The 26,612-nt window shown below is 42.9% G+C and overlaps 2 protein-coding genes across 2 annotated transcripts in view; one reads left to right on the top strand and one right to left on the bottom strand.

The window, feature by feature from the left end:
- LOC144954550 (serine/threonine-protein kinase VRK1-like) overlaps window positions 1–9,609 on the bottom strand; it is a gene marked incomplete at its 3' end in the record, with an annotated part of 39,038 nt that extends 29,429 nt beyond the window's left edge. The window contains exon 1 of the mRNA XM_078885020.1: window positions 9,544–9,609. Within this exon, the coding sequence (XP_078741146.1) occupies window positions 9,544–9,551 (8 nt within the window). The remainder of the gene's footprint in view (window positions 1–9,543) is intronic.
- A 1,596-nt stretch (window positions 9,610–11,205) lies between these two features.
- The window catches only part of PSME3IP1 (proteasome activator subunit 3 interacting protein 1), a 35,622-nt gene continuing 20,215 nt past the window's right edge, over window positions 11,206–26,612 (top strand). The window contains exon 1 of the mRNA XM_078885021.1: window positions 11,206–11,502. The gene's annotated coding sequence lies outside the window, so the exon portion shown is untranslated. The remainder of the gene's footprint in view (window positions 11,503–26,612) is intronic.

Below are 26,612 nucleotides of genomic sequence, written 5' to 3'. Positions count from 1 at the left end.
AAAACACTAAAATCAGACGAAAAAAATCCCAAAAAACACTCAAATCAGACGAAAAAAATCCCAAAAAACACTCAAATCAGACGAAAATACCCCAAAAAAACCCTCAAATCAGACGAAAAAAATCCCAAAAAACACTCAAATCAGACGAAAATACCCCAAAAAAACACTCAAATCAGACGAAAAAAATCACAAAAAACACTCAAATCAGACGAAAATACCTAAAAAAAACACTAAAATCAGACGAAAAAAATCCCAAAAAACACTCAAATCAGACGAAAAAAACACTCAAATCAGACGATAATACCCCAAAAAACACTCAAATCAGACGAAAAAAAATCACAAAAAACACTCAAATCAGACGATAATACCCCCAAAAAACACTCAAATCAGACGAAAAAAATCACAAAAAACACTCAAATCAGACGGAAAAAATGACAAAAAACACTCAGATCAGACGAAAATACCCCAAAAAAACACTCAAATCAGACGAAAAAATGACAAAAACACTCATATCAGACGAAAATACCCCAAACAACACTCAAATCAGACGAAAAAATGACAAAAAAACACTCAAATCAGACGAAAAAATGACAAAAAACACTCAAATCAGACGATAATACCCCAAAAAACACTCAAATCAGACGAAAAAATCACAAAAAACACTCAAATCAAACGAAAAAAATCCCAAAAAACACTCAAATCAAACGAAAATACCTACAAAAACACTAAAATCAGACGAAAAAAATCCCAAAAAACACTCAAATCAGACGGAAAAAAATGACTAAAAACACTCAAATCAGACGAAAATACCCCAAAAAACACTCAAATCAGACGAAAAAAATCCCAAAAAACACTCAAATCAGACGAAAATACCCCAAAAAAACACTCAAATCAGACGAAAAAAATCCCAAAAAACACTCAAATCAGACGAAAATACCCCAAAAAAGCACTCAAATCAGACGAAAAAAATCACAAAAAACACTCAAATCAGACGAAAATACCTAAAAAAAACACTAAAATCAGACGAAAAAAATCCCAAAAAACACTCAAATCAGACGAAAAAAAACACTCAAATCAGACGATAATACCCCAAAAAACACTCAAATCAGACGAAAAAAAATCACAAAAAACACTCAAATCAGACGAAAAAAATCACAAAAAACACTCAAATCAGACGAAAATACCCCAAAAAACACTAAAATCAGACGAAAAAAATCCCAAAAAACACTCAAATCAGACGAAATAATCCCAAAAAACACTCAAATCAGACGATAATACCCCAAAAAACACTCAAATCAGACGAAAAAAATCACAAAAAACACTCAAATCAGACGAAAAAAATCACAAAAAAACACTCAAATCAGACGAAAATACCTACAAAAACACTAAAATCAGACGAAAAAAATCCCAAAAAACACTCAAATCAGACGGAAAAAAATGACAAAAAAACACTCAAATCAGACGAAAATACCCAAAAAACACTCAAATCAGACGAAAAAATCCCAAAAAACACTCAAATCAGACGAAAATACCCCAAAAAAACCCTCAAATCAGACGAAAAAAATCCCAAAAAACACTCAAATCAGACGAAAATACCCCAAAAAAACACTCAAATCAGACGAAAAAAATCACAAAAAACACTCAAATCAGACGAAAATACCTAAAAAAAACACTAAAATCAGACGAAAAAAATCCCAAAAAACACTCAAATCAGACGAAAAAAACACTCAAATCAGACGATAATACCCCAAAAAAACACTCAAATCAGACGAAAAAAAATCACAAAAAAACACTCAAATCAGACGATAATACCCCAAAAAACACTCAAATCAGACGAAAAAAAATCACAAAAAACACTCAAATCAGACGAAAAAAATCACAAAAAACACTCAAATCAGACGAAAATACCCCAAAAAACACTAAAATCAGACGAAAAAAATCCCAAAAAACACTCAAATCAGACGAAATAATCCCAAAAAACACTCAAATCAGACGATAATACCCCAAAAAACACTCAAATCAGACGAAAAAAAAATCACAAAAAACACTCAAATCAGACGAAAATACCTAAAAAAAAACACTAAAATCAGACGAAAAAAATCCCAAAAAACACTCAAATCAGACGAAAAAAACACTCAAATCAGACGAAAATACCCCAAAAAACACTCAAATCAGACGATAATACCCCAAAAAACACTCAAATCAGACGAAAAAAAATCACAAAAAACACTCAAATCAGACGATAATACCCCAAAAAACACTCAAATCAGACGAAAAAAAATCACAAAAAACACTCAAATCAGACGAAAAAAATCTACAAAAACACTAAATTCAGACGAAAAAAAATCCCAAAAAACACTCAAATCAGACGGAAAAAATGACAAAAAACACTCAAATCAGACGAAAATACCCCAAAAAACACTCAAATCAGACGAAAAAATCCCAAAAAACACTCAAATCAGACGAAAATACCCCAAAAAAACACTCAAATCAGACGAAAAAAATCCCAAAAAACACTCAAATCAGACGAAAATACCCCAAAAAAACACTCAAATCAGACGAAAAAAATCACAAAAAACACTCAAATCAGACGAAAAAAACACTCAAATCAGACGATAATACCTAAAAAAAACACTAAAATCAGACGAAAAAAATCCCAAAAAACACTCAAATCAGACGAAAAAAACACTCAAATCAGACGATAATACCCCAAAAAACACTCAAATCAGACGAAAAAAAATCACAAAAAACACTCAAATCAGACGATAATACCCCAAAAAACACTCAAATCAGACGAAAAAAAATCACAAAAAACACTCAAATCAGACGAAAAAAATCACAAAAAACACTCAAATCAGACGAAAATACCCCAAAAAACACTAAAATCAGACGAAAAAAATCCCAAAAAACACTCAAATCAGACGAAATAATCCCAAAAAACACTCAAATCAGACGATAATACCCCAAAAAACACTCAAATCAGACGAAAAAAAAATCACAAAAAACACTCAAATCAGACGAAAAAAATCCCAAAAAACACTCAAATCAGACGAAAATACCTAAAAAAAACACTAAAATCAGACGAAAAAAATCCCAAAAAACACTCAAATCAGACGAAAAAAACACTCAAATCAGACGAAAATACCCCAAAAAACACTCAAATCAGACGATAATACCCCAAAAAACACTCAAATCAGACGAAAAAAAATCACAAAAAACACTCAAATCAGACGATAATACCCCAAAAAACACTCAAATCAGACGAAAAAAAATCACAAAAAACACTAAAATCAGACGAAAAAAATCCCAAAAAACACTCAAATCAGACGAAAAAATCCCAAAAAACACTCAAATCAGACGAAAATACCCCAAAAAAACCCTCAAATCAGACGAAAAAAATCCCAAAAAACACTCAAATCAGACGAAAATACCCCAAAAAAACACTCAAATCAGACGAAAAAAATCACAAAAAACACTCAAATCAGACGAAAATACCTAAAAAAAACACTAAAATCAGACGAAAAAAATCCCAAAAAACACTCAAATCAGACGAAAAAAACACTCAAATCAGACGATAATACCCCAAAAAACACTCAAATCAGACGAAAAAAAATCACAAAAAACACTCAAATCAGACGATAATACCCCAAAAAACACTCAAATCAGACGAAAAAAAATCACAAAAAACACTCAAATCAGACGAAAAAAATCTACAAAAACACTAAATTCAGACGAAAAAAATCCCAAAAAACACTCAAATCAGACGGAAAAAATGACAAAAAACACTCAAATCAGACGAAAATACCCCAAAAAACACTCAAATCAGACGAAAAAATCCCAAAAAACACTCAAATCAGACGAAAATACCCCAAAAAAACACTCAAATCAGACGAAAAAAATCCCAAAAAACACTCAAATCAGACGAAAATACCCCAAAAAAACACTCAAATCAGACGAAAAAAATCACAAAAAACACTCAAATCAGACGAAAATACCTAAAAAAAACACCAAAATCAGACGAAAAAAATCCCAAAAAACACTCAAATCAGACGAAAAAAACACTCAAATCAGACGATAATACCCCAAAAAACACTCAAATCAGACGAAAAAAAATCACAAAAAACACTCAAATCAGACGATAATACCCCAAAAAACACTCAAATCAGACGAAAAAAAATCACAAAAAACACTCAAATCAGACGAAAAAAATCACAAAAAACACTCAAATCAGACGAAAATACCCCAAAAAACACTAAAATCAGACGAAAAAAATCCCAAAAAACACTCAAATCAGACGAAATAATCCCAAAAAACACTCAAATCAGACGATAATACCCCAAAAAACACTCAAATCAGACGAAAAAAAAATCACAAAAAACACTCAAATCAGACGAAAAAAATCCCAAAAAACACTCAAATCAGACGAAAATACCTAAAAAAAACACTAAAATCAGACGAAAAAAATCCCAAAAAACACTCAAATCAGACGAAAAAAACACTCAAATCAGACGAAAATACCCCAAAAAACACTCAAATCAGACGATAATACCCCAAAAAACACTCAAATCAGACGAAAAAAAATCACAAAAAACACTCAAATCAGACGAAAAAAATCACAAAAAACACTCAAATCAGACGAAAATACCCCAAAAAACACTAAAATCAGACGAAAAAAATCCCAAAAAACACTCAAATCAGACGAAATAATCCCAAAAAACACTCAAATCAGACGATAATACCCCAAAAAACACTCAAATCAGACGAAAAAAAATCACAAAAAACACTCAAATCAGACGAAAAAAATCCCAAAAAACACTCAAATCAGACGAAAATACCTACAAAAACACTAAAATCAGACGAAAAAAATCCCAAAAAACACTCAAATCAGACGGAAAAAATGACAAAAAACACTCAGATCAGACGAAAATACCCCAAAAAACACTCAAATCAGACGAAAAAATGACAAAAACACTCATATCAGACGAAAATACCCCAAACAACACTCAAATCAGACGAAAAAATGACAAAAAACACTCAAATCAGACGATAATACCCCAAAAAACACTCAAATCAGACGAAAAAAAATCACAAAAAACACTCAAATCAGACGATAATACCCCAAAAAACACTCAAATCAGACGAAAAAAAATCACAAAAAACACTCAAATCAGACGAAAAAAATCACAAAAAACACTCAAATCAGACGAAAATACCCCAAAAAACACTAAAATCAGACGAAAAAAATCCCAAAAAACACTCAAATCAGACGAAATAATCCCAAAAAACACTCAAATAAGACGATAATACCCCAAAAAACACTCAAATCAGACGAAAAAAAAATCACAAAAAACACTCAAATCAGACGAAAAAAATCCCAAAAAACACTCAAATCAGACGAAAATACCTAAAAAAAACACTAAAATCAGACGAAAAAAATCCCAAAAAACACTCAAATCAGACGAAAAAAACACTCAAATCAGACGAAAATACCCCAAAAAACACTCAAATCAGACGATAACACCCCAAAAAACACTCAAATCAGACGAAAAAAAATCACAAAAAACACTCAAATCAGACGAAAATACCCCAAAAAACACTAAAATCAGACGAAAAAAATCCCAAAAAACACTCAAATCAGACGAAATAATCCCAAAAAACACTCAAATCAGACGATAATACCCCAAAAAACACTCAAATCAGACGAAAAAAAATCACAAAAAACACTCAAATCAGACGAAAAAAATCCCAAAAAACACTCAAATCAGACGAAAATACCTACAAAAACACTAAAATCAGACGAAAAAAATCCCAAAAAACACTCAAATCAGACGGAAAAAATGACAAAAAACACTCAGATCAGACGAAAATACCCCAAAAAACACTCAAATCAGACGAAAAAATGACAAAAACACTCATATCAGACGAAAATACCCCAAACAACACTCAAATCAGACGAAAAAATGACAAAAAACACTCAAATCAGACGAAAAAATGACAAAAAACACTCAAATCAGACGATAATACCCCAAAAAACACTCAAATCAGACGAAAAAAAATCCCAAAAAACACTCAAATCAAACGAAAAAAATCCCAAAAAACACTCAAATCAAACGAAAATACCTACAAAAACACTAAAATCAGACGAAAAAAATCCCAAAAAACACTCAAATCAGACGGAAAAAATGACTAAAAACACTCAAATCAGACAAAAATACCCCAAAAAACACTCAAATCAGACGAAAAAATCCCAAAAAACACTCAAATCAGACGAAAATACCCCAAAAAAACACTCAAATCAGACGAAAAAAATCCCAAAAAACACTCAAATCAGACGAAAATACCCCAAAAAAACACTCAAATCAGACGAAAAAAATCACAAAAAACACTCAAATCAGACGAAAATACCTAAAAAAACACTAAAATCAGACGAAAAAAATCCCAAAAAACACTCAAATCAGACGAAAAAAACACTCAAATCAGACGATAATACCCCAAAAAACACTCAAATCAGACGAAAAAAATCACAAAAAACACTCAAATCAGACGAAAAAAATCACAAAAAACACTCAAATCAGACGAAAATACCCCAAAAAACACTAAAATCAGACGAAAAAAATCCCAAAAAACACTCAAATCAGACGAAATAATCCCAAAAAACACTCAAATCAGACGATAATACCCCAAAAAACACTCAAATCAGACGAAAAAATCACAAAAAACACTCAAATCAGACGAAAAAAATCACAAAAAACACTCAAATCAGACGAAAATACCTACAAAAACACTAAAATCAGACGAAAAAAATCCCAAAAAACACTCAAATCAGACGGAAAAAATGACAAAAAACACTCAAATCAGACGAAAATACCCCAAAAAAACACTCAAATCAGACGAAAAAAATCCCAAAAAACACTCAAATCAGACGAAAATACCCCAAAAAAACACTCAAATCAGACGAAAAAAATCACAAAAAACACTCAAATCAGACGAAAATACCCCAAAAAAACACTCAAATCAGACGAAAAAAATCACAAAAAACACTCAAATCAGACGAAAATACCCCAAAACCACTAAAAACTGAAAAAATAATTAAGTGCTGTAAAGCAATCGGGGATCCGAGACACAAAGACAAAGGTCCCCCGTGTAGCCTGTAACAGACTGTTGGGGCAAGTGCTGTTAGCTAAAGCAGCTGGAACACACATACACACACAGACAAAGGTCCCCCGTGTAGCCTGCAACAGGCTGTTGGGGCAAGTGCTGTTAGCTAAAGCAGCTGGAACACACAGACACACAGACAAAGGTCCCCCGTGTAGCCTGCAACAGGCTGTCGGGGCAAGTGCTGTTAGCTAAAGCAGCTGGAACACACAGACACACAGACAAAGGTCACCTGTGTGGCCTACACACGGTTTTGGGGCAAGTGCTGTTAGCGAGTAAAGCATTGGATCATCTAGAGAAACAAAGACGTCTCTGTCGCCCCGTGTCTCCCGTGTCTCTGTGTCTCTGTGTCTGTGTCTCTGTGTCTGTCTCCCCGTGTCCCTCTCCTCGTGTCTCTGTCGCCCCGTGTCTCCCCGTGTCTCCCCATGGCTCTGTGTCTCCCCGTGCCTCCCCGTGTCTCTGTGTCCCCGTGTGTCTCTGTGTGTCTGTGTGTGTCTCTGTGTGTCTGTGTGTGTCTCTGTGTGTGTCTCTGTGTGTCTGTGTGTGTCTCTGTGTCTGTGTGTGTCTCTGTGTCTGTCTCCCCGTGTCCCTCTCCTCGTGTCTCCCCGTGTCTCCCCGTGTCTCCCCATGTCCCCGTGTCTCTGACTCCCCGTCTCTCTGTCTCCCCGTGTCCCCATGTCCCCGTGTCTCTGTGTGGCTCTGTGTCTCCCCGTGTCCCCGTGTCTCCCCGTGTCTCTGTGTCTCCCCGTGTCTCCCCGTGTCCCCGTGTGTCTCCACGTGTCCCCATGTCCCCGTGTCTCTGTGTGGCTCTGTGTCTCCCCGTGTCCCCGTGTCTCCCCGTGTCTCTGACTCCCCGTGTCCTCGTGTCTCCCCGTGTTTCCGTGTCTCTGTGTCTCGGTCTCCCCGTGTCCCCGTGTCTCTGTGTCTCCCCGTGTCCCCGTGTCTCCCCGTGTGTCCCCGTGTCTTCCCGTGTCTCTGTGTCTCCCCGTGTCCCCGTGTCTCCCCGTGTGTCCCCGTGTCTCTGTGTCTCCCCGTGTGTCCCCGTGTCTCTGTGTCTCCCCGTGTCCCCGTGTCTCCCCGTGTGTCCCCGTGTCTCCCCGTGTCTCTGTGTGTCTCTCCGTGTCTCCCCGTGTCTCCCCGTGTGTCCCCGTGTCTCCCCGTGTCTCCCCGTGTCCCCGTGTCTCCCCGTGTGTCCCCGTGTCTCCCCGTGTCTCTGTGTGTCTCCCCGTGTCCCCGTGTCTCCCCGTGTGTCCCCGTGTCTCTGTGTCTCCCCGTGTCTCCCCGTGTGTCCCCGTGTCTCCCCGTGTCTCTGTGTGTCTCTGTGTCTCCCCGTGTCCCCGTGTCTCCCCGTGTCTCCCCGTGTGTCCCCGTGTCTCCCCGTGTCTCTTTGTGTCTCTGTGTCTCCCCGTGTCCCCGTGTCTCCCCGTGTCTCCCCGTGTGTCCCCGTGTCTCCCCGTGTCTCTGTGTGTCTCTGTGTCTCCCCGTGTCCCCGTGTCTCCCCGTGTGTCCCCGTGTCTCTCCGTGTCTTCCCGTGTCTCTGTGTCTCCCCGTGTCCCCGTGTCCCCGTGTCTCTGTCTCCCTCCGTGTGTCTCCGTTTGTCTCCCCGTGTCTCCCCATGTCCCCGTGTCTCTCCGTGTCCCCGTGTCTCCCCGTGTCCCCGTGTCTCTGTGTGTCCCCGTGTCCCCGTGTCTTCCCGTGTCTCCCCGTGTCTCTCCGTGTGTCCTCGTGTCTCCCCATGTCCCCGTGTCTCTGTGTGTCCCCGTGTCTTCCCGTGTCTCTCCGTGTGTCCTCGTGTCTCCCCATGTCCCCGTGTCTCTGTGTGTCCCCGTGTCTCCCCGTGTCCCCGTGTCTCGCCCGCTCCTCTCCCCCTATGGCCTAGGCCTAGAGAGGCCCCTGGCAGTCGGGTCCACATGGAGCCGTGACCCCGACAGAGACACAGCAGAGAGACACAGCAGAGAGACACAGCATAGAGACACAGCAGAGAGACACAGCAGAGAGACACGGCAGAGAGACACAGCAGAGAGACACAGCAGAAAGACACGGGGAGACACACACAGGGGGGGAGGGCAGGCGGGGGGGAGAGACACGGGAAGACAGAGACACGTGGAGAGGGAGACACAGCAGAGAGACACAGCAGAGAGACACAGCATAGAGACACAGCATAGAGACACAGCAGAGAGACACAGCAGAGACACAGCAGAAAGACACGGGGAGACACACACAGGAGGGGGGGGAGGGCAGGCGGGGGGGGAGAGACACGGGAAGACAGAGACACGTGGAGAGGGAGACACAGCAGAGAGACACGGCAGAGAGACACAGCAGAGAGACACGGGGAGACACACACGGGGGGCAGGCGGGGGGGGGAGAGACACGGGGAGATTCACGCACCTTAACATGGCGACTGACGTGGAGTGAGACGACCCCTAGCGGACACACGGGGAGACCCACACTCACACACATTCACGCACTCACTCATTCACTCACTCATTCACTCACTGAGTCACTCACTCAGTCACTCACTCAGTCACTTAGTCACTCAGTCACTCACTCATTCACTCACTCATTCACTCACTCATTCACTCACTCACTGAGTCACTCACTCAGTCACTCACTCAGTCACTCACTCAGTCACTTAGTCACTCACTCAGTCACACACTCAGTCACTCACTCAGTCACTCACTCATTCACTCACTCATTCACTCACTCACTGAGTCACTCACTGAGTCACTCACTCAGTCACTCACTCAGTCACTTAGTCACTCACTCACTCACTCACAGACACACACACTCACTCACACACTCACTCACACACTCACTCACTCACACACTCACTCACTCACACACACACTCACTGAGTCACTCACTGAGTCACTCACTCAGTCACTCAGTCACTTAGTCACTCACTCACTCACTCAGTCACTCACTCACAGACACACACACTCACTCACACACTCACTCACACACTCACTCACTCACTCACACACACACTCACACACACTCACACACACTCACACACACACTCACACACACACTCACTCACACACTCGCTCACACACTCACTCACTCACCACTCACACACTCACTCACACTCACACACTCACTCACTCAGTCACTCACTCAGTCACTCACTCAGTCACTCACTCAGTCACTCACTCACACACTCATACACTCACTCACACACTCACTCACTCACACACTCAGTCACTCAGTCACTCACTCACACACTCACTCACACACTCACTCACTCACTTAGTCACTCAATCAGTCACTCACTCAGTCACTCACTCAGTCACTCACTCAGTCACTCACTCACACACTGACTCACTCACTCACACACTCACATACACACTCACACACTCACTCACACACTCACTCAGTCACTCACACACTCACTCAGTCACTCACTCACACACTCACTCACTCAGCCACTCATTCACCTACTCACTCACACACTCACTCACACAACTCACTCACACACTCACTCACTCACACACTCACTCACACATTCACTCACTCACACACTCACTCACTCACCACTCACACACACACTCACACACTCACTCACACACTCACTCAGTCACTCACACACTCACTCAGTCACTCACTCACACACTCACTCACTCAGCCACTCATTCACCTACTCACTCACACACTCACTCACACAACTCACTCACACACTCACTCACTCACACACTCACTCACACATGCACTCACTCATACACTGCACGTAGAATGGAAATAATAAAATAATAAAAATAAAACTTAATTGAATAATTTATTAAGATGTGTTGACCATTTCGATTGAAAGCTTTCGTGACTGCAGGGATTCATCTTCTTGGTTCTTTCGGTAAAGTCGTCACGTAGAAGGGAAATAATAAAATAATAAAAATAAAACTTCATAAAATAATTCAACACATCTTAATAAATTACTTTACGAAGTTTTAATAATTCTCAGTGAGAATTATTTCATTATGTTTTATTTCTATTATTTTATTATTTCCATTCCACGTGACTTTACCGAAAGAATCGAATCCAGCCGGAATCGTCGACACCGTCAGAGAGGAATCGGAATCGAACTTACCCCCTTTGCAACATGTCCGCCGCTGTTACCGAAGGCCGCAACGAGCTCACCACCGCACGCTAGCAGTGGAGCAGCTCACCCACCTCCTCCTCCTCCTCCACCTCTTCATCCCCCGCCGTCGCCTCCTTCCTCTCTGCCTCCTCGTTCGTGGTTGTGAGTTGTCGCTCGGCAGGAGGGAGCGGGCGAACGAGGAGGAGGGGAGGGGGGGTGGAAGAAGAGGCCGCCTCGGATAGAAGTTCCCGCCGGGTCTTGGTGAGGGGAAGCAGGTAGGGCTTCTAGGAAAGGTCGGGGGGCCCGTTGGGAGTCTCGCGAGGCCTATCGGTGTTTTCGCCTATCTCTCTCTCTCTACTATCCACCGTTTATAATTCAAACATTAATTGATGTTATCATATATAAACACATATTTGTAGGCATTTCCACGCGGACGGATTCGCCGCTTGTGTTCATGGCTAATGTTATCATTTGTTGATGGGGTCTAAGTTAATGCCTCAGTGGGATTTTACGTGGTAAGATAAAAACCATCGTTGCTTTGGGTGCATGTAGACTTAAAATGATTTGTTTACCTTTGCCGTGTGCCACTGCTATCGTGTTTTTGCGTGTACTGTGTGTGTTGTGTGTACTGTGTGTGTTGTGTGTACTGTGTGTGTTGTGTGTACTGTGTGTTGTGTGTAGTGTGTGTGTGTGTACTGTGTGTGTTGTGTGTACTGTGTGTGTGGTGTGTACTGTGTGTGTTGTGTGTACTGTGTGTGTTGTGTGTACTGTGTTGTGTGTGCTGTGTTGTGTGTACTGTGTGTGTTGTGTGTGTACTGTGTGTGTTGTGTGTACTGTGTGTGTTGTGTGTGTACTGTGTGTGTTGTGTGTGTACTGTGTGTGTTGTGTGTACTGTGTGTGTTGTGTGTGTACTGTGTGTGTTGTGTGTACTGTGTGTGTTGTGTGTACTGTGTGTGTACTGTGTGTGTTGTGTGTGTACTGTGTGTGTTGTGTGTGTACTGTGTGTGTTGTGTGTACTGTGTTGTGTGTAGTGTGTGTAGTGTGTGTAGTGTGTGTGTTGTGTGTACTGTGTGTGTTGTGTGTACTGTGTGTGTTGTGTGTGTACTGTATGTACTGTGTGGTGTGTGTATTGTGTGTGTATTGTGTGTGTGTACTGTGTGGTGTGTTGTGTGTACTGTGTGTGTTGTGTGTGTATTGTGTGTACTGTGTGGTGTGTGTATTGTGTGTGTATTGTGTGTGTGTACTGTGTGGTGTGTTGTGTGTACTGTGTGTGTTGTGTGTACTTTGTGTGTAGTGTGTGTGTTGTGTGTACTGTGTGTGTACTGTGTGTGTACTGTGTGTGTTGTGTGTACTGTGTTGTGTGTAGTGTGTACTGTGTTGTGTGTTCTGTGTGGTGTGTGTATTGTGTGTGTACTGTGTGTGTTGTGTGTGTACTGTGTGTGTTGTGTGTACTGTGTGTGTAGTGTGTGTGTTGTGTGTATTGTGTGTGTACTGTGTGTGTACTGTGTGTGTTGTGTGTACTGTGTTGTGTGTAGTGTGTACTGTGTTGTGTGTACTGTGTGGTGTGTGTATTGTGTGTGTGTACTGTGTGTGTTGTGTGTGTACTGTGTGTGTTGTGTGTAGTGTGTGTGTTGTGTGTGTACTGTGTGGTGTGTGTATTGTGTGTGTACTGTGTGGTGTGTGTATTGTGTGTGTACTGTGTGTATTGTGTGTGTACTGTGTGTGTTGTGTGTGTACTGTGTGTGTTGTGTGTACTGTGTGTGTTGTGTGTACTGTGTTGTGTGTAGTGTGTACTGTGTTGTGTGTAGTGTGTGTGTTGTGTGTGTACTGTGTGGTGTGTGTATTGTGTGTGTACTGTGTGGTGTGTGTATTGTGTGTGTACTGTGTGTGTACTGTGTGTGTTGTGTGTGTACTGTGTGTGTTGTGTGTGTACTGTGTGTGTTGTGTGTGCACTGTGTGTTGTGTGTACTGTGTGTGTTGTGTGTACTGTGTTGTGTGTAGTGTGTGTGTTGTGTGTACTGTGTGGTGTGTGTATTGTGTGTGTACTGTGTGTGTTGTGTGTGTACTGTGTGTGTTGTGTGTGTACTGTGTGTGTTGTGTGTGTACTGTGTGTGTTGTGTGTACTGTGTGTGTTGTGTGTACTGTGTTGTGTGTAGTGTGTGTGTTGTGTGTGTACTGTGTGGTGTGTGTATTGTGTGTGTACTGTGTGTGTTGTGTGTGTACTGTGTGTGTTGTGTGTGTACTGTGTGTGTTGTGTGTGTTGTGTGTGTTGTGTGTACTGTGTTGTGTGTACTGTGTGTGTTGTGTGTGTACTGTGTGTGTTGTGTGTGTTGTGTGTGTTGTGTGTACTGTGTTGTGTGTAGTGTGTGTGCTGTGTGTGTACTGTGTGGTGTGTGTATTGTGTGTGTACTGTGTGTGTTGTGTGTGTACTGTGTGTGTTGTGTGTACTGTGTGTGTTGTGTGTACTGTGTGTGTTGTGTGTACTGTGTTGTGTGTAGTGTGTGTGTGGTGTGTACTGTGTGGTGTGTGTATTGTGTGTGTAGTGTGTGTGTTGTGTGTACTGTGTGTGTTGTGTGTGTACTGTGTGTGTTGTGTGTGTACTGTGTGTGTTGTGTGTGTTGTGTGTACTGTGTTGTGTGTAGTGTGTGTGTTGTGTGTACTGTGTGGTGTGTGTATTGTGTGTGTACTGTGTGTGTTGTGTGTGTACTGTGTGTGTTGTGTGTGTACTGTGTGTGTTGTGTGTACTGTGTGTGTTGTGTGTACTGTGTTGTGTGTAGTGTGTGTGTGGTGTGTACTGTGTGGTGTGTGTATTGTGTGTGTAGTGTGTGTGTTGTGTGTACTGTGTGTGTTGTGTGTGTACTGTGTGTGTTGTGTGTGTACTGTGTGTGTTGTGTGTGTACTGTGTGTGTTGTGTGTACTGTGTGTGTTGTGTGTACTGTGTTGTGTGTACTGTGTGTGTGGTGTGTACTGTGTGGTGTGTGTATTGTGTGTGTACTGTGTGTGTTGTGTGTGTACTGTGTGTGTTGTGTGTGTGGTGTGTACTGCATGTACTGCGTGTACTGCGTGTACTGTGTGTGTACTGTTGTGTGTGTAGTGTGTGTTGTGTGTACTGTGTTGTGTGTACTGTGTTGTGTGTAGTGTGTGTACTGTGTGTGTACTGTGTTGTGTGTGTAGTGTTCACTGTGTGTAGTGTTCACTGTGTGTAGTGTTCACTGTGTGTAGTGTTCACTGTGTGTGTACTGTGTGTGTAGTGTGTGTACTGTGTGTGTTGATTGCACTGTGTGTACTGTGTGTGTTGATTACACTGTGTGTACTGTGTGTGTTGTGTGTGTACTGTGTGTTATGTGTGTACTGTGTGTTGTGTGTGTACTGTGTGTGTGTACTGTGTGGTGTGTTGTGTGTACTGTGTGTGTTGTGTGTGTATTGTGTGTACTGTGTGGTGTGTGTATTGTGTGTGTATTGTGTGTGTGTACTGTGTGGTGTGTTGTGTGTGTGTTGTGTGTACTGTGTGTGTAGTGTGTGTGTTGTGTGTACTGTGTGTGTACTGTGTGTGTACTGTGTGTGTTGTGTGTACTGTGTTGTGTGTAGTGTGTACTGTGTTGTGTGTACTGTGTGGTGTGTGTATTGTGTGTGTACTGTGTGTGTTGTGTGTGTACTGTGTGGTGTGTTGTGTGTACTGTGTGTGTTGTGTGTACTGTGTGTGTTGTGTGTACTGTGTGTGTACTGTGTGTGTACTGTGTGTGTTGTGTGTACTGTGTTGTGTGTAGTGTGTACTGTGTTGTGTGTACTGTGTGGTGTGTGTATTGTGTGTGTACTGTGTGTGTTGTGTGTGTACTGTGTGTGTAGTGTGTACTGTGTTGTGTGTACTGTGTGGTGTGTGTATTGTGTGTGTACTGTGTGTGTTGTGTGTGTACTGTGTGTGTTGTGTGTAGTGTGTGTGTTGTGTGTGTACTGTGTGGTGTGTGTATTGTGTGTGTACTGTGTGGTGTGTGTATTGTGTGTGTACTGTGTGTGTTGTGTGTGTACTGTGTGTGTTGTGTGTGCACTGTGTGTTGTGTGTACTGTGTGTGTTGTGTGTACTGTGTTGTGTGTAGTGTGTGTGTTGTGTGTAGTGTGTGTGTTGTGTGTGTACTGTGTGGTGTGTGTATTGTGTGTGTACTGTGTGGTGTGTGTATTGTGTGTGTACTGTGTGTGTACTGTGTGTGTTGTGTGTGTACTGTGTGTGTTGTGTGTGTACTGTGTGTGTTGTGTGTGCACTGTGTGTTGTGTGTACTGTGTGTGTTGTGTGTACTGTGTTGTGTGTAGTGTGTGTGTTGTGTGTACTGTGTGGTGTGTGTATTGTGTGTGTACTGTGTGTGTTGTGTGTGTACTGTGTGTGTTGTGTGTGTACTGTGTGTGTTGTGTGTGTACTGTGTGTGTTGTGTGTACTGTGTGTGTTGTGTGTACTGTGTTGTGTGTAGTGTGTGTGTTGTGTGTGTACTGTGTGGTGTGTGTATTGTGTGTGTACTGTGTGTGTTGTGTGTGTACTGTGTGTGTTGTGTGTGTTGTGTGTGTTGTGTGTGTTGTGTGTACTGTGTGTGTACTGTGTGTGTTGTGTGTGTTGTGTGTGTTGTGTGTGTTGTGTGTACTGTGTTGTGTGTAGTGTGTGTGTTGTGTGTGTACTGTGTGGTGTGTGTATTGTGTGTGTACTGTGTGTGTTGTGTGTGTACTGTGTGTGTTGTGTGTACTGTGTGTGTTGTGTGTACTGTGTGTGTTGTGTGTACTGTGTTGTGTGTAGTGTGTGTGTGGTGTGTACTGTGTGGTGTGTGTATTGTGTGTGTACTGTGTGTGTTGTGTGTACTGTGTGTGTTGTGTGTACTGTGTGTGTTGTGTGTGTACTGTGTGTGTTGTGTGTGTACTGTGTGTGTTGTGTGTGTTGTGTGTACTGTGTTGTGTGTAGTGTGTGTGTTGTGTGTACTGTGTGGTGTGTGTATTGTGTGTGTACTGTGTGTGTTGTGTGTGTACTGTGTGTGTTGTGTGTGTACTGTGTGTGTTGTGTGTACTGTGTGTGTTTGGGTACTGTGTTGTGTGTAGTGTGTGTGTGGTGTGTACTGTGTGGTGTGTGTATTGTGTGTGTAGTGTGTGTGTTGTGTGTACTGTGTGTGTTGTGTGTGTACTGTGTGTGTTGTGTGTGTTGTGTGTGTACTGTGTGTGTTGTGTGTACTGTGTGTGTTGTGTGTACTGTGTTGTGTGTACTGTGTGTGTGGTGTGTACTGTGTGGTGTGTGTATTGTGTGTGTACTGTGTGTGTTGTGTGTACTGTGTGTGTTGTGTGTACTGTGTTGTGTGTACTGTGTGTGTGGTGTGTACTGTGTGGTGTGTGTATTGTGTGTGTACTGTGTGTGTTGTGTGTGTACTGTGTGTGTTGTGTGTGTTGTGTGTGTACTGTGTGTGTTGTGTGTACTGTGTGTGTTGTGTGTACTGTGTTGTGTGTACTGTGTGTGTGGTGTGTACTGTGTGGTGTGTGTATTGTGTGTGTACTGTGTGTGTTGTGTGTACTGTGTGTGTTGTGTGTACTGTGTTGTGTGTAGTGTGTGTGTGGTGTGTACTGTGTGGTGTGTGTATTGTGTGTGTAGTGTGTGTGTTGTGTGTACTGTGTGTGTTGTGTGTGTACTGTGTGTGTTGTGTGTGTACTGTGTGTGTTGTGTGTGTTGTGTGTACTGTGTTGTGTGTAGTGTGTGTGTTGTGTGTACTGTGTGGTGTGTGTATTGTGTGTGTACTGTGTGTGTTGTGTGTGTACTGTGTGTGTTGTGTGTGTACTGTGTGTGTTGTGTGTACTGTGTGTGTTGTGTGTACTGTGTTGTGTGTAGTGTGTGTGTGGTGTGTACTGTGTGGTGTGTGTATTGTGTGTGTAGTGTGTGTGTTGTGTGTACTGTGTGTGTTGTGTGTGTACTGTGTGTGTTGTGTGTGTACTGTGTGTGTTGTGTGTGTACTGTGTGTGTTGTGTGTACTGTGTGTGTTGTGTGTACTGTGTTGTGTGTACTGTGTGTGTGGTGTGTACTGTGTGGTGTGTGTATTGTGTGTGTACTGTGTGTGTTGTGTGTGTACTGTGTGTGTTGTGTGTGTGGTGTGTACTGCATGTACTGCGTGTACTGCGTGTACTGTGTGTGTACTGTTGTGTGTGTAGTGTGTGTTGTGTGTACTGTGTTGTGTGTACTGTGTTGTGTGTAGTGTGTGTACTGTGTGTGTACTGTGTTGTGTGTGTAGTGTTCACTGTGTGTAGTGTTCACTGTGTGTAGTGTTCACTGTGTGTAGTGTTCACTGTGTGTGTACTGTGTGTGTAGTGTGTGTACTGTGTGTGTTGATTGCACTGTGTGTACTGTGTGTGTTGATTACACTGTGTGTACTGTGTGTGTTGTGTGTGTACTGTGTGTTATGTGTGTACTGTGTGTTGTGTGTGTACTGTGTGTGTGTACTGTGTGGTGTGTTGTGTGTACTGTGTGTGTTGTGTGTGTATTGTGTGTACTGTGTGGTGTGTGTATTGTGTGTGTATTGTGTGTGTGTACTGTGTGGTGTGTTGTGTGTACTGTGTGTGTTGTGTGTACTGTGTGTGTAGTGTGTGTGTTGTGTGTACTGTGTGTGTACTGTGTGTGTACTGTGTGTGTTGTGTGTACTGTGTTGTGTGTAGTGTGTACTGTGTTGTGTGTACTGTGTGGTGTGTGTATTGTGTGTGTACTGTGTGTGTTGTGTGTGTACTGTGTGGTGTGTTGTGTGTACTGTGTGTGTTGTGTGTACTGTGTGTGTAGTGTGTGTGTTGTGTGTACTGTGTGTGTACTGTGTGTGTACTGTGTGTGTTGTGTGTACTGTGTTGTGTGTAGTGTGTACTGTGTTGTGTGTACTGTGTGGTGTGTGTATTGTGTGTGTACTGTGTGTGTTGTGTGTGTACTGTGTGTGTAGTGTGTACTGTGTTGTGTGTACTGTGTGGTGTGTGTATTGTGTGTGTACTGTGTGTGTTGTGTGTGTACTGTGTGTGTTGTGTGTAGTGTGTGTGTTGTGTGTGTACTGTGTGGTGTGTGTATTGTGTGTGTACTGTGTGGTGTGTGTATTGTGTGTGTACTGTGTGTGTTGTGTGTGTACTGTGTGTGTTGTGTGTGCACTGTGTGTTGTGTGTACTGTGTGTGTTGTGTGTACTGTGTTGTGTGTAGTGTGTGTGTTGTGTGTAGTGTGTGTGTTGTGTGTGTACTGTGTGGTGTGTGTATTGTGTGTGTACTGTGTGGTGTGTGTATTGTGTGTGTACTGTGTGTGTACTGTGTGTGTTGTGTGTGTACTGTGTGTGTTGTGTGTGTACTGTGTGTGTTGTGTGTGCACTGTGTGTTGTGTGTACTGTGTGTGTTGTGTGTACTGTGTTGTGTGTAGTGTGTGTGTTGTGTGTACTGTGTGGTGTGTGTATTGTGTGTGTACTGTGTGTGTTGTGTGTGTACTGTGTGTGTTGTGTGTGTACTGTGTGTGTTGTGTGTGTACTGTGTGTGTTGTGTGTACTGTGTTGTGTGTAGTGTGTGTGTTGTGTGTGTACTGTGTGGTGTGTGTATTGTGTGTGTACTGTGTGTGTTGTGTGTGTACTGTGTGTGTTGTGTGTGTTGTGTGTGTTGTGTGTGTTGTGTGTACTGTGTGTGTACTGTGTGTGTTGTGTGTGTTGTGTGTGTTGTGTGTGTTGTGTGTACTGTGTTGTGTGTAGTGTGTGTGTTGTGTGTGTACTGTGTGGTGTGTGTATTGTGTGTGTACTGTGTGTGTTGTGTGTGTACTGTGTGTGTTGTGTGTACTGTGTGTGTTGTGTGTACTGTGTGTGTTGTGTGTACTGTGTTGTGTGTAGTGTGTGTGTGGTGTGTACTGTGTGGTGTGTGTATTGTGTGTGTACTGTGTGTGTTGTGTGTACTGTGTGTGTTGTGTGTGTACTGTGTGTGTTGTGTGTGTACTGTGTGTGTTGTGTGTGTTGTGTGTACTGTGTTGTGTGTAGTGTGTGTGTTGTGTGTACTGTGTGGTGTGTGTATTGTGTGTGTACTGTGTGTGTTGTGTGTGTACTGTGTGTGTTGTGTGTGTACTGTGTGTGTTGTGTGTGTACTGTGTGTGTTGTGTGTACTGTGTGTGTTGTGTGTACTGTGTTGTGTGTAGTGTGTGTGTGGTGTGTACTGTGTGGTGTGTGTATTGTGTGTGTAGTGTGTGTGTTGTGTGTACTGTGTGTGTTGTGTGTGTACTGTGTGTGTTGTGTGTGTTGTGTGTGTACTGTGTGTGTTGTGTGTACTGTGTGTGTTGTGTGTACTGTGTTGTGTGTACTGTGTGTGTGGTGTGTACTGTGTGGTGTGTGTATTGTGTGTGTACTGTGTGTGTTGTGTGTACTGTGTGTGTTGTGTGTACTGTGTTGTGTGTACTGTGTGTGTGGTGTGTACTGTGTGGTGTGTGTATTGTGTGTGTACTGTGTGTGTTGTGTGTGTACTGTGTGTGTTGTGTGTGTTGTGTGTGTACTGTGTGTGTTGTGTGTACTGTGTGTGTTGTGTGTACTGTGTTGTGTGTACTGTGTGTGTGGTGTGTACTGTGTGGTGTGTGTATTGTGTGTGTACTGTGTGTGTTGTGTGTACTGTGTGTGTTGTGTGTACTGTGTTGTGTGTAGTGTGTGTGTGGTGTGTACTGTGTGGTGTGTGTATTGTGTGTGTAGTGTGTGTGTTGTGTGTACTGTGTGTGTTGTGTGTGTACTGTGTGTGTTGTGTGTGTACTGTGTGTGTTGTGTGTGTTGTGTGTACTGTGTTGTGTGTAGTGTGTGTGTTGTGTGTACTGTGTGGTGTGTGTATTGTGTGTGTACTGTGTGTGTTGTGTGTGTACTGTGTGTGTTGTGTGTGTACTGTGTGTGTTGTGTGTACTGTGTGTGTTGTGTGTACTGTGTTGTGTGTAGTGTGTGTGTGGTGTGTACTGTGTGGTGTGTGTATTGTGTGTGTAGTGTGTGTGTTGTGTGTACTGTGTGTGTTGTGTGTGTACTGTGTGTGTTGTGTGTGTACTGTGTGTGTTGTGTGTGTACTGTGTGTGTTGTGTGTACTGTGTGTGTTGTGTGTACTGTGTTGTGTGTACTGTGTGTGTGGTGTGTACTGTGTGGTGTGTGTATTGTGTGTGTACTGTGTGTGTTGTGTGTGTACTGTGTGTGTTGTGTGTGTGGTGTGTACTGCATGTACTGCGTGTACTGCGTGTACTGTGTGTGTACTGTTGTGTGTGTAGTGTGTGTTGTGTGTACTGTGTTGTGTGTACTGTGTTGTGTGTAGTGTGTGTACTGTGTGTGTACTGTGTTGTGTGTGTAGTGTTCACTGTGTGTAGTGTTCACTGTGTGTAGTGTTCACTGTGTGTAGTGTTCACTGTGTGTGTACTGTGTGTGTAGTGTGTGTACTGTGTGTGTTGATTGCACTGTGTGTACTGTGTGTGTTGATTACACTGTGTGTACTGTGTGTGTTGTGTGTGTACTGTGTGTTATGTGTGTACTGTGTGTTGTGTGTGTACTGTGTGTGTGTACTGTGTGGTGTGTTGTGTGTACTGTGTGTGTTGTGTGTGTATTGTGTGTACTGTGTGGTGTGTGTATTGTGTGTGTATTGTGTGTGTGTACTGTGTGGTGTGTTGTGTGTACTGTGTGTGTTGTGTGTACTGTGTGTGTAGTGTGTGTGTTGTGTGTACTGTGTGTGTACTGTGTGTGTACTGTGTGTGTTGTGTGTACTGTGTTGTGTGTAGTGTGTACTGTGTTGTGTGTACTGTGTGGTGTGTGTATTGTGTGTGTACTGTGTGTGTTGTGTGTGTACTGTGTGGTGTGTTGTGTGTACTGTGTGTGTTGTGTGTACTGTGTGTGTAGTGTGTGTGTTGTGTGTACTGTGTGTGTACTGTGTGTGTACTGTGTGTGTTGTGTGTACTGTGTTGTGTGTAGTGTGTACTGTGTTGTGTGTACTGTGTGGTGTGTGTATTGTGTGTGTACTGTGTGTGTTGTGTGTGTACTGTGTGTGTAGTGTGTACTGTGTTGTGTGTACTGTGTGGTGTGTGTATTGTGTGTGTACTGTGTGTGTTGTGTGTGTACTGTGTGTGTTGTGTGTAGTGTGTGTGTTGTGTGTGTACTGTGTGGTGTGTGTATTGTGTGTGTACTGTGTGGTGTGTGTATTGTGTGTGTACTGTGTGTGTTGTGTGTGTACTGTGTGTGTTGTGTGTGCACTGTGTGTTGTGTGTACTGTGTGTGTTGTGTGTACTGTGTTGTGTGTAGTGTGTGTGTTGTGTGTAGTGTGTGTGTTGTGTGTGTACTGTGTGGTGTGTGTATTGTGTGTGTACTGTGTGGTGTGTGTATTGTGTGTGTACTGTGTGTGTACTGTGTGTGTTGTGTGTGTACTGTGTGTGTTGTGTGTGTACTGTGTGTGTTGTGTGTGCACTGTGTGTTGTGTGTACTGTGTGTGTTGTGTGTACTGTGTTGTGTGTAGTGTGTGTGTTGTGTGTACTGTGTGGTGTGTGTATTGTGTGTGTACTGTGTGTGTTGTGTGTGTACTGTGTGTGTTGTGTGTGTACTGTGTGTGTTGTGTGTGTACTGTGTGTGTTGTGTGTACTGTGTGTGTTGTGTGTACTGTGTTGTGTGTAGTGTGTGTGTTGTGTGTGTACTGTGTGGTGTGTGTATTGTGTGTGTACTGTGTGTGTTGTGTGTGTACTGTGTGTGTTGTGTGTGTTGTGTGTGTTGTGTGTACTGTGTGTGTACTGTGTGTGTACTGTGTGTGTTGTGTGTGTTGTGTGTGTTGTGTGTGTTGTGTGTGTTGTGTGTACTGTGTTGTGTGTAGTGTGTGTGTTGTGTGTGTACTGTGTGGTGTGTGTATTGTGTGTGTACTGTGTGTGTTGTGTGTGTACTGTGTGTGTTGTGTGTACTGTGTGTGTTGTGTGTACTGTGTGTGTTGTGTGTACTGTGTTGTGTGTAGTGTGTGTGTGGTGTGTACTGTGTGGTGTGTGTATTGTGTGTGTACTGTGTGTGTTGTGTGTACTGTGTGTGTTGTGTGTACTGTGTGTGTTGTGTGTGTACTGTGTGTGTTGTGTGTGTACTGTGTGTGTTGTGTGTGTTGTGTGTACTGTGTTGTGTGTAGTGTGTGTGTTGTGTGTACTGTGTGGTGTGTGTATTGTGTGTGTACTGTGTGTGTTGTGTGTGTACTGTGTGTGTTGTGTGTGTACTGTGTGTGTTGTGTGTACTGTGTGTGTTGTGTGTACTGTGTTGTGTGTAGTGTGTGTGTGGTGTGTACTGTGTGGTGTGTGTATTGTGTGTGTAGTGTGTGTGTTGTGTGTACTGTGTGTGTTGTGTGTGTACTGTGTGTGTTGTGTGTGTTGTGTGTGTGTACTGTGTGTGTTGTGTGTACTGTTTGTGTTGTGTGTACTGTGTTGTGTGTACTGTGTGTGTGGTGTGTACTGTGTGGTGTGTGTATTGTGTGTGTACTGTGTGTGTTGTGTGTACTGTGTGTGTTGTGTGTACTGTGTGTGTTGTGTGTACTGTGTGTGTAGTGTGTGTGTTGTGTGTACTGTGTGTGTACTGTGTGTGTACTGTGTGTGTTGTGTGTACTGTGTTGTGTGTAGTGTGTACTGTGTTGTGTGTACTGTGTGGTGTGTGTATTGTGTGTGTACTGTGTGTGTTGTGTGTGTACTGTGTGGTGTGTTGTGTGTACTGTGTGTGTTGTGTGTACTGTGTGTGTAGTGTGTGTGTTGTGTGTACTGTGTGTGTACTGTGTGTGTACTGTGTGTGTTGTGTGTACTGTGTTGTGTGTAGTGTGTACTGTGTTGTGTGTACTGTGTGGTGTGTACTGTGTGGTGTGTGTATTGTGTGTGTACTGTGTGTGTTGTGTGTGTACTGTGTGTGTAGTGTGTACTGTGTTGTGTGTACTGTGTGGTGTGTGTATTGTGTGTGTACTGTGTGTGTTGTGTGTGTACTGTGTGTGTTGTGTGTAGTGTGTGTGTTGTGTGTGTACTGTGTGGTGTGTGTGTGGTGTGTGTATTGTGTGTGTACTGTGTGTGTTGTGTGTGTACTGTGTGTGTTGTGTGTGCACTGTGTGTTGTGTGTACTGTGTGTGTTGTGTGTACTGTGTTGTGTGTAGTGTGTGTGTTGTGTGTAGTGTGTGTGTTGTGTGTGTACTGTGTGGTGTGTGTATTGTGTGTGTACTGTGTGGTGTGTGTATTGTGTGTGTACTGTGTGTGTACTGTGTGTGTACTGTGTGTGTTGTGTGTGTACTGTGTGTGTTGTGTGTGTACTGTGTGTGTTGTGTGTGCACTGTGTGTTGTGTGTACTGTGTGTGTTGTGTGTACTGTGTTGTGTGTAGTGTGTGTGTTGTGTGTACTGTGTGGTGTGTGTATTGTGTGTGTACTGTGTGTGTTGTGTGTGTACTGTGTGTGTTGTGTGTGTACTGTGTGTGTTGTGTGTGTACTGTGTGTGTTGTGTGTGTACTGTGTGTGTTGTGTGTGTACTGTGTGTGTTGTGTGTACTGTGTGTGTTGTGTGTACTGTGTTGTGTGTAGTGTGTGTGTTGTGTGTGTACTGTGTGGTGTGTGTATTGTGTGTGTACTGTGTGTGTTGTGTGTGTACTGTGTGTGTTGTGTGTGTTGTGTGTGTTGTGTGTGTTGTGTGTACTGTGTGTGTACTGTGTGTGTTGTGTGTGTTGTGTGTGTTGTGTGTGTTGTGTGTACTGTGTTGTGTGTAGTGTGTGTGTTGTGTGTGTACTGTGTGGTGTGTGTATTGTGTGTGTACTGTGTGTGTTGTGTGTGTACTGTGTGTGTTGTGTGTACTGTGTGTGTTGTGTGTACTGTGTGTGTTGTGTGTACTGTGTTGTGTGTAGTGTGTGTGTGGTGTGTACTGTGTGGTGTGTGTATTGTGTGTGTACTGTGTGTGTTGTGTGTACTGTGTGTGTTGTGTGTACTGTGTGTGTTGTGTGTGTACTGTGTGTGTTGTGTGTGTACTGTGTGTGTTGTGTGTGTTGTGTGTACTGTGTTGTGTGTAGTGTGTGTGTTGTGTGTACTGTGTGGTGTGTGTATTGTGTGTGTACTGTGTGTGTTGTGTGTGTACTGTGTGTGTTGTGTGTGTACTGTGTGTGTTGTGTGTACTGTGTGTGTTGTGTGTACTGTGTTGTGTGTAGTGTGTGTGTGGTGTGTACTGTGTGGTGTGTGTATTGTGTGTGTAGTGTGTGTGTTGTGTGTACTGTGTGTGTTGTGTGTGTACTGTGTGTGTTGTGTGTGTTGTGTGTGTACTGTGTGTGTTGTGTGTACTGTGTGTGTTGTGTGTACTGTGTTGTGTGTACTGTGTGTGTGGTGTGTACTGTGTGGTGTGTGTATTGTGTGTGTACTGTGTGTGTTGTGTGTACTGTGTGTGTTGTGTGTACTGTGTTGTGTGTAGTGTGTGTGTGGTGTGTACTGTGTGGTGTGTGTATTGTGTGTGTAGTGTGTGTGTTGTGTGTACTGTGTGTGTTGTGTGTGTACTGTGTGTGTTGTGTGTGTACTGTGTGTGTTGTGTGTGTTGTGTGTACTGTGTTGTGTGTAGTGTGTGTGTTGTGTGTACTGTGTGGTGTGTGTATTGTGTGTGTACTGTGTGTGTTGTGTGTGTTGTGTGTGTACTGTGTGTGTTGTGTGTACTGTGTGTGTTGTGTGTACTGTGTTGTGTGTAGTGTGTGTGTGGTGTGTACTGTGTGGTGTGTGTATTGTGTGTGTAGTGTGTGTGTTGTGTGTACTGTGTGTGTTGTGTGTGTACTGTGTGTGTTGTGTGTGTACTGTGTGTGTTGTGTGTGTACTGTGTGTGTTGTGTGTACTGTGTGTGTTGTGTGTACTGTGTTGTGTGTACTGTGTGTGTGGTGTGTACTGTGTGGTGTGTGTATTGTGTGTGTACTGTGTGTGTTGTGTGTGTACTGTGTGTGTTGTGTGTGTGGTGTGTACTGCATGTACTGCGTGTACTGCGTGTACTGTGTGTGTACTGTTGTGTGTGTAGTGTGTGTTGTGTGTACTGTGTTGTGTGTACTGTGTTGTGTGTAGTGTGTGTACTGTGTGTGTACTGTGTTGTGTGTGTAGTGTTCACTGTGTGTAGTGTTCACTGTGTGTAGTGTTCACTGTGTGTAGTGTTCACTGTGTGTAGTGTTCACTGTGTGTGTACTGTGTGTGTAGTGTGTGTACTGTGTGTGTTGATTGCACTGTGTGTACTGTGTGTGTTGATTACACTGTGTGTACTGTGTGTGTTGTGTGTGTACTGTGTGTTATGTGTGTACTGTGTGTTGTGTGTGTACTGTGTGTGTGTACTGTGTGGTGTGTTGTGTGTACTGTGTGTGTTGTGTGTGTATTGTGTGTACTGTGTGGTGTGTGTATTGTGTGTGTATTGTGTGTGTGTACTGTGTGGTGTGTTGTGTGTACTGTGTGTGTTGTGTGTACTGTGTGTGTAGTGTGTGTGTTGTGTGTACTGTGTGTGTACTGTGTGTGTACTGTGTGTGTTGTGTGTACTGTGTTGTGTGTAGTGTGTACTGTGTTGTGTGTACTGTGTGGTGTGTGTATTGTGTGTGTACTGTGTGTGTTGTGTGTGTACTGTGTGGTGTGTTGTGTGTACTGTGTGTGTTGTGTGTACTGTGTGTGTAGTGTGTGTGTTGTGTGTACTGTGTGTGTACTGTGTGTGTACTGTGTGTGTTGTGTGTACTGTGTTGTGTGTAGTGTGTACTGTGTTGTGTGTACTGTGTGGTGTGTGTATTGTGTGTGTACTGTGTGTGTTGTGTGTGTACTGTGTGTGTTGTGTGTGTGGTGTGTACTGCATGTACTGCGTGTACTGCGTGTACTGTGTGTGTACTGTTGTGTGTGTAGTGTGTGTTGTGTGTACTGTGTTGTGTGTACTGTGTTGTGTGTAGTGTGTGTACTGTGTGTGTACTGTGTTGTGTGTGTAGTGTTCACTGTGTGTAGTGTTCACTGTGTGTAGTGTTCACTGTGTGTGTACTGTGTGTGTAGTGTGTGTACTGTGTGTGTTGATTGCACTGTGTGTACTGTGTGTGTTGATTACACTGTGTGTACTGTGTGTGTTGTGTGTGTACTGTGTGTTATGTGTGTACTGTGTGTTGTGTGTGTACTGTGTGTGTGTACTGTGTGGTGTGTTGTGTGTACTGTGTGTGTTGTGTGTGTATTGTGTGTACTGTGTGGTGTGTGTATTGTGTGTGTATTGTGTGTGTGTACTGTGTGGTGTGTTGTGTGTACTGTGTGTGTTGTGTGTACTGTGTGTGTAGTGTGTGTGTTGTGTGTACTGTGTGTGTACTGTGTGTGTACTGTGTGTGTTGTGTGTACTGTGTTGTGTGTAGTGTGTACTGTGTTGTGTGTACTGTGTGGTGTGTGTATTGTGTGTGTACTGTGTGTGTTGTGTGT

The sequence above is a fragment of the Lampetra fluviatilis genome, unplaced genomic scaffold (genome assembly GCF_964198595.1).
Source record: "Lampetra fluviatilis unplaced genomic scaffold, kcLamFluv1.1 SCAFFOLD_415, whole genome shotgun sequence".
Classification (NCBI taxonomy): domain Eukaryota; kingdom Metazoa; phylum Chordata; class Hyperoartia; order Petromyzontiformes; family Petromyzontidae; genus Lampetra; species Lampetra fluviatilis.
The sequence above is the reverse complement of the archived record's forward strand: the minus strand, read 5'-3'. Positions and strand labels throughout refer to the sequence as shown.